The following is a 13,551-nucleotide window of genomic DNA, read 5'->3' on the forward strand; positions in this document are numbered from 1 at the left end:
TTTTTGCATTTTGCCTTATATCTTAAGAATAATATAATAGATAGATAAACTTGAATAAGCAAACTGATTAGCAAATCAATATCTAAAATTGGGTTAATATATAGGAAATCGTCTGAGGACTCCTTATTGGAGTTATTGCCCTTGAATGACGATTTTTACCAATTTTTTTGCATTTTGCATTATATCTTTAAAGTAATAATAGATAGAAACTTGAATAAGCAAAAATGATCAGCAATACAAGATCTACATATTGTGGAAATGGCTAAAATTGTCAGTGGACTCTATATTGGAGTTGTAGCTCTTTAATTATGAATTTTACCCATTTTTAGTGATTTAGTCTATTTTCTTGAAAACTATAAAAGATAGATAAAATAGCAAAAATGATCAGCAAGACAAGATCATCAAATAAGTCAACAAGGCCAAAATTTTTTTTTTATTTTTGTCTAAAATCTTGAAAACTATGAAAGATAGATAGACACTTTAAATAGCAAAGATGATCAACAATACAAGATCTACAAGTCACTCAAAATTTGCAGAATTCATCAGAAGACACTTTTTCAGAGTGATTGTCTTTAAATGATTTTTGTTTACGCTTTTTTTTTGTGTTTTGGGCAAAAACAAAAGAGGATAGATAGAAACTGTAAACAGAGAAAAAATGATCAGCAATACATGATCAACAAAAAAGAGACTTTTGTCATGAATTCTATTCTAGTCACAATGTTGGAGAGTGTCCATTGTTGAACATGCACATCAACCTAGGTGAGCGACGCAGGCTCTTTAGAGCTTCTAGTTTGAATTTTACTTCGAATCTCTTTTGTCAGAACAATCCAAACAAAATTGTGAACACTCTATGTATATACAGCTGCAATTATAGATAAAATTCAAGATGGCTTGATGCAACCACTTGTTGATAATATTCACTAGAGTTAAATAAGCAAGTTTTCATTTGCTGTTTGCTGGGATATACCAGTAATCATTCAAGCAAATATTAAGATACAATGAATGCAGTGCATCAGATAGATATTTCACACACTTAGAGATGTCATAGACTCTTTGTTGATATTACCCAAACAAATGCACACACTTGCATGATAATATACTACATTTGATCTCAACACACATGTCTGTGATCCTGTGCTTATATTATATTGGTGATTTACATATTAAAAAACAACACGCTTCAATTTACAAAAAAAAGTTGTATCAGTTTCAAGTGATTTTTATTTTTAACCAGATTTTCGAAGGAAAAATCGGTTATTGATTTGGGGATGTAAGGCGGGCAGCAGTTGGGTTCTGACAAAAAGTGTCCTTTCATTAACATACAAACGCTTTGATGATTTTTTTTCAAATTTCAATATGTTGTTTCCTGTGACTAAATGAAGGTCAAGTTCTATTTTCATGATTTTAGCTTGTCTCGTTTTTGAGTTTTTGACTTTTTAGAAGTCCAAATACACTAATTATATGATTGAGTTATTTCCCTTTGAACAGAAATTGTGATTTGCAAATATCATTTTCATTAGATAACAATCTATTTTTATTAAAGGATATATTTTTAATTCAGTAATCTAAGACTGACATGAAATATAGCAGGAAATACATAGGCAAGTTCTGTAACATTCTAAAATCCTGAGCAAAAATTATCCTGTGTTTACTTTTTATGGTATTAAGCATTATAAATATGTTTTTTTGTCATAAGGATTGTTCATTTGTTTTTAGAAATCACCATGCTCATGATGCTGGAATATCTTGCCTATTGATGGCAAAAGACAACGAAAATAACACCTGGGTAATTTCTGGATCATTTGACAAAACAGCAAAGATCTGGACTGTAGATTTAGACTTAGTACATCGACTGGACAACTTCATGGCAACAGTGTCAGGAATATGTTATGTACCAAGGAATAAAACACTGTGGGTGGCAGGTGGCACATCTTATGCCACATTGTTTGACCCAAAGTCAGGAGACAAAGTATGTAAAACCAGGCACAAGTATTTTTAAAAGTATTTGATATTTTATTGTTTAGACAAGATTTAATTACTTTTTTTTACAAAATATGGTTATATTCATTGCATAAACAACAAAGAGAAGGTTGCTATCTCACTGACTTTTGCCCCATATCATCTTTAATGAAGAAACTAAAGGTATTTTAATAGTCAGTTTATGTCGTTGATAATGTGACTAATTATTTTTATACCAAGCCTATGATAGTAGGGAGGGGTCTTGGTGATTCAGTGGTCTAAGTAGTTGAACTACTGTATCACTAGCCTGTCAACAATGAGGTGAATATGAATTCGCCCTTGGCAGGTGCGCTCGACTTCAATTTTACTTGACCCTATGATTGTCAGTTTTACTACTGAAAGTCTATTGTTCTCTCTGGCTTCCTCCACTAGTACAAACAGACCGCCACATCAGAGGTGTTAAACACCAATCAATAAATCAATGAATATGATAGTAGGGGGGCATATTATTTTCCTGATCGTTCATCATTTTATTAGTTTGTTGGTCTGATTGGTTTCAGGTTAAAGTAATGGTTTAAGATAGTTTACATGATATAGTGATCAAATCACCTTTAAACTTTAGTACGCATGTTCATTTTGGTGTTAAAATTTCAAAAATTTATACCGAATTAGGTTTTGACCAAGAGTTTGTGGTCACTGAACATGGAAATATGATAGTATGAGCAGGGAATCATCAAATGTACCCATAATTTTTTTTCCTTCTGTTGTAGGTTTCAGAATTTATAGGAACATTTCAAAAAGAGGAGGAGGAAAAATATTCTTTACAAGTTTTAAAGTATTTTAATGAATTGAATGAAGTTGTGGGTAAGTGTTTGCTTTAGTTTAATGAAGTTTATGAATAATGATATAAGGCCATATCGAAATTGAATTTGATTTTTAGAGGTTGAAAAGTATTGTTTTTGACTTCAATTTCCTCAGGATATTTTCAAGGGTAAAAGAGACCAGGAATTATATGGTAGGTTGTCATGGTAAATAAAAGCTCTGAAATCTGTGATATATGTAATGCAAAAAATCAAATTGAATGTTTAAAATAAAAACTTATTCATCAATGATTTCCAAATAGTGTAGGAGTTGCTATTGAAAAAAATATATATAAGCTAAAGAGGATAGTTTATGATTTAAGATATTTTTTTGCTACTAGTAAATGACTTAATTTTTTTTATCTGATTTATATACTGTAAATTCAGAAATTGTTGCAAGGTTTTTATTAATGTGAATAATGCAACTGGGTAAGTATGGCAATAATAAGAACTCTCATTCTGATATTTGATACATATATCTGTATGCAGATTTTCCTGAAATCGCAATAATTAAATTCGCATTTTTGTCCATTTTTCAACAATAGCAATAATAAATCTACACAATAATTTCTGAATTTACAGTATTAAGGTTGAGAAAGGTCCTTTAAAGGAAAGGAATACACATGGATCCGAGACTTCATCTTTTCTTCTGACAATTTTTGTCAGTCAAAATTACATGATACTTGGTGCTGCCTAGTAGAAAACCAAATCAGTAGAAATATTTTTTTTAGTTAACTTGATCATTTAAATGTGAATAAGGTTTGTTTTAACATTAACCTTGAGATTTGAATTTTTAGCTTGTACCAGCAGACGACATCTGATAGTATGGAAGTATAACACATCTGGTTGTATAACTGCATTAAAGTGTAAATCTCCATTAGAAAGTTTATGTTACAGTAAGTGTTATACTTTATTTGGGGTAGGAACAATGAAGTCACTCATAAACTCAAGAGCTCAGTGCTATATAAACTAAGATTAAGACAGCACATAGTGTCAGCTTTTGCTGTTCTCTTTAGTATACTACATATGTTTATTAACTGATTTGTGCTTAGCATCTAATAGCAAATATTATATGCATATTCCTGATGGTAATATGTTAATTTAAAAAAAAAATTGTGACTTGTACTAGACGAACATGCTAGCTCAACCGAAACAATCCTCATCCACATTATTCTAACTCCAAGTTTAACAGTTACTTTTTTTACTCCTAAATGCTGCAAGTTTTGCATGGAAGCAACAGTTACCAAATTTAAAGTCTTTGATTTTGGCTTCTCCATGATCAAACTTAGTGTTTCACATACCAGAGGTGATCAAACAACTACTAGCATGGGCATTATCTTAGTTATGTCTTTGATTGAAACACATGTAGGCTTAATAAGTAAATTGTATAGAATTGTAATGTAAATAGGCTTAGATAAGTCTCATGATAGTATTATGTAATTAGTATCTTTTGGAATTAATAAATATTCACAACAATCTTTGTAAATCTCAAATGAAACTAAAGAAATAACTCCTGCTTTTTGGACTGATAATAATAATTATCGCTATTTTACGAAAATTTCCTTTGATCTTACTGACTGATAATTTCCTTTCTCAGCGGAGTCGAGTGATATGAAAATTATCGCTAGAAATTAAGGGGACACGTGCCATTGCTAATGAAATTGACATGAAATTAACAACGTCGTCATAGGTAAAATAGCGATAAACAGATTATCATTGGTCATCTCAACTCGATTGCTTTTCTCGCTTTCGCCGTACCGGCTCAAGCGAGAAAATCAATCTCGTTGAGATGATCAACGATAATCTATAATAATATCCTGCTTTTTGGACTAATAATAATAATAATAATAATAATAATGATAATGCATCCATGTTTAGCTTTGTTTCATCTTCAGTAAATGCAAGTTAATAATATTTTGCAGCTAAAAAGGTGCCAATATTAATATTTAGTGGTGATCATGAGGGTGTGATTATGAAATGGGAGAGAATGCAATCTAATCATTTTATGTACAGGTAATGTATTTAGTCAAATGTCATCATTTCTTTTTTTTTTTTATTATAAGAAAATAAGGAGATCTGGTATGATTGCCAATGAGACAACTATCCACCAAAGTTCAAATGAAGTGGATGTAAGCAATTATAGGCAATCATACAGACTTCAACAATGAGAAAAACCCATACCGTATGGTCTGCTATAAAAGGCCCTGACTTGAAAAATATGAAACTTAGTCAACTGCTTTTGGGAATTTTGATGAAAATTATTTTGATAAATTTCTATTCTGTAAATATATATGATGAAATGCCCAGGAAAGAGCCAACACAATATATTGTAATCTTCGTCTATCAAAAGTTTGGACATACAATTCTAGCTGTTATAACAGATAATTAAATGTTTTAGTTTGAAAGCTTGGAATATTTATTTTTGGGATAGATAATTAAAGTGGTGAAGAAAGGAAGTTTTTCTGTTACTGAGAAAAAAACTTCAAATTTGATATAAACTCATATAGTATGATATAGTGACAAATGGATGTAAACATATATGTATAGTACCACTTATTGTTTACAGTAATGAACCTTACCAAATAAGTGATACACAGCTTAAAAAGAAGAAGAAGGCAGGCAGTAAAGCAAGGGAATTAATCTTAGAACAACAGCTATCTCAAACATCTTCAATGAAACCATTGGAGCCAATCAAAGTAGATTCTGCTAAAGTCAACTTTAGAAATGTACAAAGTCACTATGCTTATAACAAACCAAATCTCCAACAAGTGAGTACTTTAAAATATGTTGATTATGATTAAGGAAAATATTCTGATTTTCGCCTCTGCGTTTTTGGTAAAACTTCAACACTTTTACACTTCAAAAGTAACAAACATGTGATCAATTTGACAGTCGATGAGGTAAACTCTAATGCCTATCGGTGTAAGGTCTTCAGACATATCAACAGGGAAAAAATCAATTTCTAATTATAAATGAACCATTAGTAAAAAAAATCAATTTCTAATTATAAATGAACCATTAGTAAAAAAAAATCTATTTCTAATTATAAATGAACCATTAGTAAAAAAAAATCAATTTGAACAATAAACTCAACCAAGGGTGTTGTGTTTTGAAATGTATTGTAAAATTGTTGCCACAAAAGTAAATTAATATCCATATTATTGTCACTCAAAATTAATATGTCATAAAAATTATGTTTTCAAACAACATCAAATTAAACACAAATTTGGATAATAGATGATGTGAGATAATCAATGAGACACCAATCTAACAAGTAAAAAAAGTAGCAATTTATGATTTTATCAGCACAAGTTCCTAATTTGACTACGGGCTGTTCCAGAATTAAACACATGGGGGGAACTGGAAGTATTTTTTTAGATCCCAACCATCCAAGTACAAATTGTTATAGGCTTGTATGCAGACTTTTGTAAAACCATGAAATCAAATATCCCCTAAAATACAATGTTTCCTAAATCCATGAAAATTGGCACACACGAAAATAAATGAATCCATGGTACTTATAATATTTACAAAATTCTAAGGAAAATGCAACCACCCATAATTTATTAATTTGAGTGCCCTGTCCCCTTACCATGATCAATTTTGGAACAGCCCTAAATGTAAAAAATCCATAACAATTGCCCTCAACTACAATGTACTTTCAGACAACAACCCAAGATGACCAGAAAATTACCATAATGAAAGTTGTCTTTGTTGAATATTTAGATTATATTATAGCTGCTTCAGAGGATAGCAATATTTGTAAGTAAATACACATATTCATCACACGATTTAACTGCATGTTTCATGCTTCACATTAAGAAACCATAAAGAATGTTTGTGGTACATTACTCAAATACTGTATGTTTACAGTTGCATGTCAGATAGTACAAAGATATTGTTCTTGCTCTCACAACTGCTACTTTAATATGATAATTTATTGTTTGAAATGCATCATGAACTTTTCATCCTGTCTGGGCATTAATGAAGTATTTGTTAAGGCATGATCTAGCTACTTACTACTCAAACAAATATACACTGATTTTTTTATTATTTTGTGTTCATTTGATTAATCTATTGTGTAATGCTTGTATGCAGACTTTGACAAAACCATGAACTCAAATATTCATGAAAGTACAATTTTTCCACAATCCATGAAACATTGGTACCCAAGAATATAAATGAATCCACAGTAGACTAATCAAACATATGAAATCCAAGTAGATTGTTGTCTCGCCTTGATGGAGTCAAAAAGGGAGACTTAAGTATGTTGTTTCCGACAGCAGCGGCGTCAGCAATTTATAAGTTTGTGATTAGATCAGATTTCTCATTTCCATGGAGATTATTTGGTCCTGCACCTTAAGTCATGTTTCATTGACTTTGAAAGTTTTGCATAGTTTACATGTTTAAATATTGCCATTTGGATTCAGTATTTGCATTATGCTATCAAAATTGCAAAAAGGTGAGCCATATCTCTGTGTCAACAGTTTATTAATCAAGGTTATGAAATTTCCAAATAGATTGATAGTTTTATCAAAGTTGCTATTTGCATTCATGAAATTTCCAAAAAGCTGAATTTATGAAATCTGTGATCCACTTGAAAAGCTGTTTTCTTGCTTAATGCTTCATAACATTTCATACAAACCTGTAACCCTGATGAGAGTGTTATTGTAATTTTTTATTATTGATTGGAATCATTTATCTAGCCTTATCAGAAATGTTGAATTATTACAATAACGTAAAATTAATGTCCATTTGGAATTTCTACACAAAATTATTATATTTTATCAGTTTTCAAAAAATATTTGATGAATATTTGAATAATCAGCTTTAATAATGTATATTTATATATACACCTTATTATAAAATTGAATGCTGTATTTTTAAACTTTATAAGAAATGAAAAGAAGTGACCATCATATTTGCATGAAACAATCAATTCTTATATTTACAGATTTTTGAAATTAAAAAAATATGTAATTCAAATTTTAGTAAAATGATGGTAAAACTTAAAACACTTAACTTCGACAGATATTGTCTTGTGACATGAAGGCAGTATATTTCCATGTGAAATCAATTATAATACCTTATCTAGATAGATATAGATTTTTCTTCTATTTTATTATGACCTTTATCAGAATGATATAAGGAACATTGCATACTAAATATGATGATACTATCAACATGGATCTAGATTACTTACACTGATTTATTAATATTTAATTTTTTGTTTTGATGATTTGATAAAAGGCATCTTATATATTTAGACATTTGGGGATTTGATGATGATGCTGTTAAGGCTTTAAAGGACATGAAACCAGAAGATTTGGATAAATTAATCGAAAAATATAGTATACTATTAGATCCTGACTCAGAACTTCTGCCAAAGAACAGAAAATTCAATGTAAGTACTAGGGTAGTTTTGGCAATAATTATTTACTAACTTGCATAATAATATGGACAAGTGATACATTCTACTTTGGGGAGGGACCTTTTGAAAAAATACTACTGTAGACATATAGTGATAAGAAGAGGTGGTATGATTGTCAATGAGACAACTTTCCACCAAAGACCAAATGACATAGAAGTTAGCAACTCATAGTTTGTTAACCCCAAATGTCAATTTACTTTATATTGGGAAAATAACTGAATGCCCCTTGCCACAATGATTTTTTATATTTTTTTGTATGCCCTGCTACTAAGTTGTCAGGGCATATAGTGTAACCCATTTTCCCTAAATTCCCTCATTCTGAAATCAAGCAGTTGTCAGGACCTTTTTTTTACTATGTCTGCAGATCTGGAGGTGATTTTAAGTACACTAGTATATAATGATGACTTACAGATCAAACTTGGATTTTGTTCAGTTTGGAACAACTTTAGGGGAAAGTATGGCCATTAGACTTTAAAAAAATCAGAAAAAATTGTATCTGGAGCTTTCTTTTGGAACATTTGCATAATGATGATTTACAGATCAAATTTGATTTCCTTCCTATTGACCAACTTTTTGCAGCCATGTCATATCTAATATCTAATTGATAAAGTTTTCTCTTTTGGTACTTTTCTTACTAGGTTGACATTTATATGTTTGTATATATATATGGCTTTTTCTTTCAGGACAATGATTCTGTGACAAATAGAGTGGCAGGATTTATATGTAAATCTGTATTTGCTGAACACACTAGTTGTGTAACCAGTTTAGTTGTTGTTGGGAGAGAACAGGGGCTGGACTCCACTTATCTGGTAAGTGTTTTTTTATTCTTCTCATGCAGAATTGACTTAAAAAATGAAATAAACAATAGATAATTAGAATGAATAATAACTGTAAACTAATTTGTTTTAACAGAAACATCTGTGTAATCTGCAAATTTTTTAGCTGTTTACTTTTTATGAATGTTTTTGTCTCCAATATTTTTGCACTATTTACAAACTATTTTGAATACCGTATATCAGCTTTTTTTTGCGATTTCATGACAAAATGGGCATGTTAAATATTCACTGTGTATAATTTTCGCTGAATGGGAAAATACACGCGAAAATATAACTGTTTCACATTGTTATAGATGAAAGTAACACAAAATTGATTGACTGAAAGGTAATCGATCACAAATAAATACTAGTAAACCAAACGAAAGTACACAATTTAGAGAACTTTTAAGGAACGTAAATTAATTATGCACATTGGGGCATGCTAAAAATTGAAGGTTTTGATCAATACAGATATGCAAATATCCTTGTAAAAGTGATTTATTTTTATTATATTTTTACATTAAATGCCTATTGTTTGGATTATGGCTCCTATCAATACAGTAGCGTCACTTATTAGCATCTGATTGCTGTGTTGTCAAAATGTGTGACACGTATGATTAGCTAATTTGATTATTATGAAAACAGAGATTTTAATTAAGTTTGCTCATTCTTGTGATCTGTTGAACAACACAAAAGACTCCATAATTAACAGTATAATATATAAAACTTTCAAATTTTGATAATTTTCTGGGAATATGTAGGGAAATTTATGCGGGGTCAAATTTTCACGTTTCTTTAGCTACTGCGAACAAAGCGAAAATTAAACACAAGCGAAAAAAACCTGATATACGGTATATTAAAATTTGATTTGTGGCTATAATGATTTTTTTCTTCTTCATTGGTAGATAATTTTGTTTGTTATAGCATATACAAATAGAAAATTAAGCAATTTAGCATACTGTTAAGGTGTAATACCACCATTGATTTTCCCCTATTAGTCTTTGTTAAATTTGCACTTTTCAAAAAATTGTGCAGAATTTATCTTTGTTTCAAATAAAGAAATACTTGGCATGAGTAAAGTTTTATCCTGTCCAGTACTATAGAAAAAAATTCACATAACATTTCATTGCATATAAGAAAATAACCATCACTGGAAGTTAACCAATCAAATTTTCCCCCTTTCTTAACCTGTGTACAAGCTTTAGTAACCATGTAACCTCAAGTTTCCAAAATATTCTATAGAAACCCCAAATAAAAAAATAATGGTGCTTTGAAATACCCAAGATATATAGTTTATGACCCAGAAATGTTTTACTGCAATGAAATGTAGGATCAATTACCTACAACTGTCAAATTCAAGGGAATATTTTTTTTCGACCTATTTTCGTATGCAACCGGATGTGACGTACTATGATTTGGTGGTATTACACCTAAAGAAGACTTTTTTGTTAAATAAACTGAATGTGACTTTTTTCCTTTGTAATACTGGTTATTTCAAGCATTCCTGTCAAGTTTTGTCATAATCAGTTCAATAGTTTGAGAAAAATCTAGTATAATGTAAGACGACATCTACAGCGATTCAAGCAAAATTTCTTCGAAAAATCCAAACCAAGCCGCATCATGATAGAATATAGTGTGGACCAATAAATGATCAAATATTTATCTCATCTGCCTACAAACAGTTGAATATGATACAAAAGATGACTTTAGGATGATAAATACTACTAATGGACCTCTTTGTCTTCCTTATAAGGTCTCTTTTGGTCCATTTATACCTCTAATTTCCTCAAAATTTCTACTTTTTAGGCCAATAAATAAAAATTTTGGGGTAACTTTCACTCATTTATGATAGAAATGTTAAAATAAATGATTAATTGAAGTATTCAAGCTGAATGAACTATCCGTATAAAAGTTTACTGTCTCCAAGGAGGTTTCAATAAGTCCTTACGTAAAACTTAAATTTACGCCGCGTTCCAGAGAGGGACATAAAAAGCTTCTCTTTTGGTGAATAATTTGTTGTTACTGCTTTTAAAATAATTTCATTTACTTAAAACTATATATTAAAGTATTTCTGAAGAAAAATTTTCTGGTATGGCACAATATAAGAAATAAGGAGAAAAAACTCCCCACTACTCTAAGTATGGCTTGTTCTGTAAACTAATATTCATGGTGAAGTCCTATTTCAAGGAAATTTTCTCATAAAATGTGTTTTGGAGACTCAATCCACTCAGAATATTTCATTATTTGTAATATTTCACTTAAATAGCAAGAAATTTTAACACATGAGAGTACTCACAAGGTCAAAGGTGCATGTACAGCTTCCCATATTAGGTGTAATACCACCATTGATTTTCCCCTATTAGTCTTTGTTAAATTTGCACTTTTCAAAAAATTGTGCAGAATTTATCTTTGTTTCAAATAAAGAAATACTTGGCATGAGTAAAGTTTTATCCTGTCCAGTACTATAGAAAAAAATTCACATAACATTTCATTGCATATAAGAAAATAACCATCACTGGAAGTTAACCAATCAAATTTTCCCCCTTTCTTAACCTGTGTACAAGCTTTAGTAACCATGTAACCTCAAGTTTCCAAAATATTCTATAGAAACCCCAAATAAAAAAATAATGGTGCTTTGAAATACCCAAGATATATAGTTTATGACCCAGAAATGTTTTACTGCAATGAAATGTAGGATCAATTACCTACAACTGTCAAATTCAAGGGAATATTTTTTTTCGACCTATTTTCGTATGCAACCGGATGTGACGTACTATGATTTGGTGGTATTACACCTTAATGGGATGAAAAATTATTGATAAATAATGTATGTGTCTCTTCTTTTCAGTTCTGTCTTTGATAACTTTTATAATTCTATTACTTTTTAGCTGAGTGGCGGTTGGGATAGCAGAATATGTATTTGGGATTTAGAAAAAGGAAGGCAAGTCTTACTATATAAATTTTGTTTGTCTGAAGCGCCTCTTGAATTACCTTTATCAGGAATGCTCAAACCCAAACATTTTTAAAAGTTTACATATGATTTTTAAAAGCATATTTATTCTGTGGTAAAATAACAAGACTGTTTCACAGAGTACCATTTTTCTGTCATTGAACTGCCTCAGTAGTCTTGTGGTAGCTTGCTCGCCCTGAGTGTGGGAGTTATTTGGTTCGATCCTTGTCCAGGTCAAACCAAAGACTCTAAAATTGGTATTTGCTGCCTCCACTAAGCATGCAACATAAAGGAGTCAGAATAATGGGTCAGGGTAACTTTTTCCAAGATCCTCTCTGAAACTACTGAACCAATTTGAACGGCACTTGTGGTGAATGATTCTTATGGTTTCTATTATTAAGTTTGTGTCTTTTTTCCTGGTCAGTAAAAAAATTTGGCCGCCATTGCTAAAAATATACTTCAGGGTAAAATGCGTTATTTGTCTTATATCTTGAAAATTATAATAGATTGAGAAAATCTGACAAGGGCAAAAATGCTCAGAATGTCAAGATCTATCAAAATAATCATCTTGTATTGTATCAGATTATTTTTTGGCATAATGCCAGATGAGTGATACAGTCTCTTGTATTTAAAGTAAATTAAAAATTAAAATAGATGTATTGGTAAGATTGTACATGACTATAACTAGGGAGTAATCTACAGCAGTGTAATATATTTTTCAGGCTTCATGACACCTTTAGAAACACAGCACCTGATCCAAAGTTAGATAATTTAGAACTAGCTTGTGATGGTGTTATTATGGAAATGGATTTCTCTCCTAAATAGTAAGTGTAAAATATGTTAAGTATAGTCTAAATTTCTTAGTAAGAACTATTAACATTTAGTTTTTTATACAATTACGCAAGTTTAAGTTTACATTATGGACATTCTGTGTGCATATTTCCAGACATTTGTAATCATAAAGTCATGATGGATTGTTTGCAAATAGTCAGGATGATTTAATTAATATCAACTGCACACAATTATTTTATCAAAATTTACTGGAATCGAGATGAACATTCACTGGGAGTCTACTAAAGCTTTATAAATGAAATTTTAAAATATTAGAAATTAATTTCAACATTTGCATTGTACCATCAAAATAACACACAGTCCAGACTAATTTCTATTATTATAGAATTATAAGAAAAGAAATGTAAATAAAGTTTAAACTAGTTTTATATTGAATGTGACATTTCATTGGATTTTAATGAAAACTTGTTTTTCAGTAATGAATTTGCATATTCATCATCAGATGGTATGGTATATATCAGAAAGTTTTCATTGGATGGGTCAAAGATGACCTTACAGAATACACTGCAAGGTCATGAAGGAGAAATTACATGTGTTCGATGGAATCCTCATGGCAAAGGATTCTGGGTAACTGGGTCAGATGATGCTACAATCAGGATTTGGGTATGTATAAAATCTCATTGATAAAATAGTGCTTTTTCTGGTAGGTATACAATCAGGTCTGGGTGATATGTTTATATTTTC

General features: G+C 30.4%; 1 protein-coding gene across 1 annotated transcript in view; it reads left to right on the plus strand.

Moving 5' to 3' along the window:
* The window catches only part of LOC127736032 (uncharacterized WD repeat-containing protein alr3466-like), a 37,885-nt gene that overhangs the window by 15,419 nt on the left and 8,915 nt on the right, over nt 1-13,551 (plus strand). The window contains exons 7-17 of the mRNA XM_052246530.1: nt 1,717-1,969; nt 2,730-2,823; nt 3,617-3,715; nt 4,742-4,832; nt 5,386-5,587; nt 6,485-6,581; nt 8,087-8,223; nt 8,934-9,059; nt 11,954-12,006; nt 12,738-12,839; nt 13,284-13,470. Coding sequence (XP_052102490.1) covers nt 1,717-1,969; nt 2,730-2,823; nt 3,617-3,715; nt 4,742-4,832; nt 5,386-5,587; nt 6,485-6,581; nt 8,087-8,223; nt 8,934-9,059; nt 11,954-12,006; nt 12,738-12,839; nt 13,284-13,470 — 1,441 coding nt within the window. The remainder of the gene's footprint in view (nt 1-1,716; nt 1,970-2,729; nt 2,824-3,616; nt 3,716-4,741; nt 4,833-5,385; nt 5,588-6,484; nt 6,582-8,086; nt 8,224-8,933; nt 9,060-11,953; nt 12,007-12,737; nt 12,840-13,283; nt 13,471-13,551) is intronic.

The sequence above is a fragment of the Mytilus californianus genome, unplaced genomic scaffold, assembly GCF_021869535.1.
Source record: "Mytilus californianus isolate M0D057914Y unplaced genomic scaffold, xbMytCali1.0.p SCAF_3, whole genome shotgun sequence".
NCBI classification, from domain to species: domain Eukaryota; kingdom Metazoa; phylum Mollusca; class Bivalvia; order Mytilida; family Mytilidae; genus Mytilus; species Mytilus californianus.